This window comes from Aplysia californica, unplaced genomic scaffold, assembly GCF_000002075.1.
Source record: "Aplysia californica isolate F4 #8 unplaced genomic scaffold, AplCal3.0 scaffold01587, whole genome shotgun sequence".
In the NCBI taxonomy this organism is placed as follows: Eukaryota; Metazoa; Mollusca; class Gastropoda; order Aplysiida; family Aplysiidae; genus Aplysia; species Aplysia californica.
The window spans coordinates 49,586-50,711 of record NW_004798857.1 but is presented as its reverse complement, the minus strand read 5'-3'; the positions used below and the strand labels follow the sequence as shown (position 1 = coordinate 50,711).

The window sequence follows — 1,126 nt, the reverse complement described above, 5'->3', positions numbered from 1 at the left end:
AAATTACACGATATATTCATCCTTATTCGAATGAACGAATGAAATTACACGATATATTCATCCTTATTCGAATGAACGAATGAAATTACACGATATATTCATCCTTATTCGAATGAACGAATGAAATTAAACATTATGTTCATCCTTAGCACCCTTTTCGATCTTTTTTTAAAAGCACATAATTTCTATGTGAATTTTACCGAGAAAAAACCCACAAAGAAAAACAAAAACAACAAAATAAATGATTAAAAACAAAATATAAAAACACAACAAAGCACACACGTAGAGTCCATGTACTTCTATTAACTCTTTCCAACACACTAAAGGGCCGTGTCGATGTGTTTACCTTACTCAAACAAAACACGATGGAAATTATTGTTAACTTGTTCTTATATTTTCTTTACCATATACATAACTCTGTATAAATGACAGTTAACTTGTCGAAGTTTTTATCTTTACACTATCCATAACTCTGTATAAATGGCCGTTAACTTGTTCTTATGTTTTCTTTACACTATCCATAACTCTGTATAAATGACTGTTAACTTGTCGGTGTGTTTATATCTTTTATCTATTCAAAACTCTGTATAATGACCGTTGACTTGTCGATGTTATGTTTATCTTTACTGTATAAAAACTTATATAAATGAACGTTAACTTGTCGCCGTTTTTTAAAAATCTTTATTCTGTTGAAAACTGTATAAATGATTGTCAACATATTAGAGTTTTTATCTTGAATCTGTTTTATCTCTGTATAAATTACCGTTATCTTGTCGGTGTGTTTATATCTTTAATTTGTTCTAAACTCTGTATAAATGACTGTTAATATGTTGATGTTTACATCTTGAATCTGTTCCCAACTGTTTACAGAAGGCCGTTAACTTGTCGATATTTACATCTTGAATCTGTTCCCAACTGTTTACAGATGGCCTTTAACTTGTTGATATGTTTATATCTTTAATCTGTTCCAAACTCTGTATAAATGACCGTTAACCTTTCGATATGTTAATATCTTGAATGTGTTCCCAACTGTTTGCAGATGGCCAGGCACAGCAAAGATTTCAGGCGGAGAAGTTTCTGGATATGTTGTCAAGGACTTTTGGTGAGTGAGTATGTGGGGGGGGGG

General features: G+C 31.4%; 1 protein-coding gene across 1 annotated transcript in view; it reads left to right on the top strand.

Moving 5' to 3' along the window:
* Positions 1-1,126, top strand: part of LOC106013944 (vacuolar protein sorting-associated protein 13A) — a gene marked incomplete at its 3' end in the record, with an annotated part of 50,148 nt that overhangs the window by 2,763 nt on the left and 46,259 nt on the right. Inside the window, 1 exon segment of the mRNA XM_035973651.1 lies at positions 1,040-1,102. Within this exon segment, the coding sequence (XP_035829544.1) occupies positions 1,040-1,102 (63 nt within the window).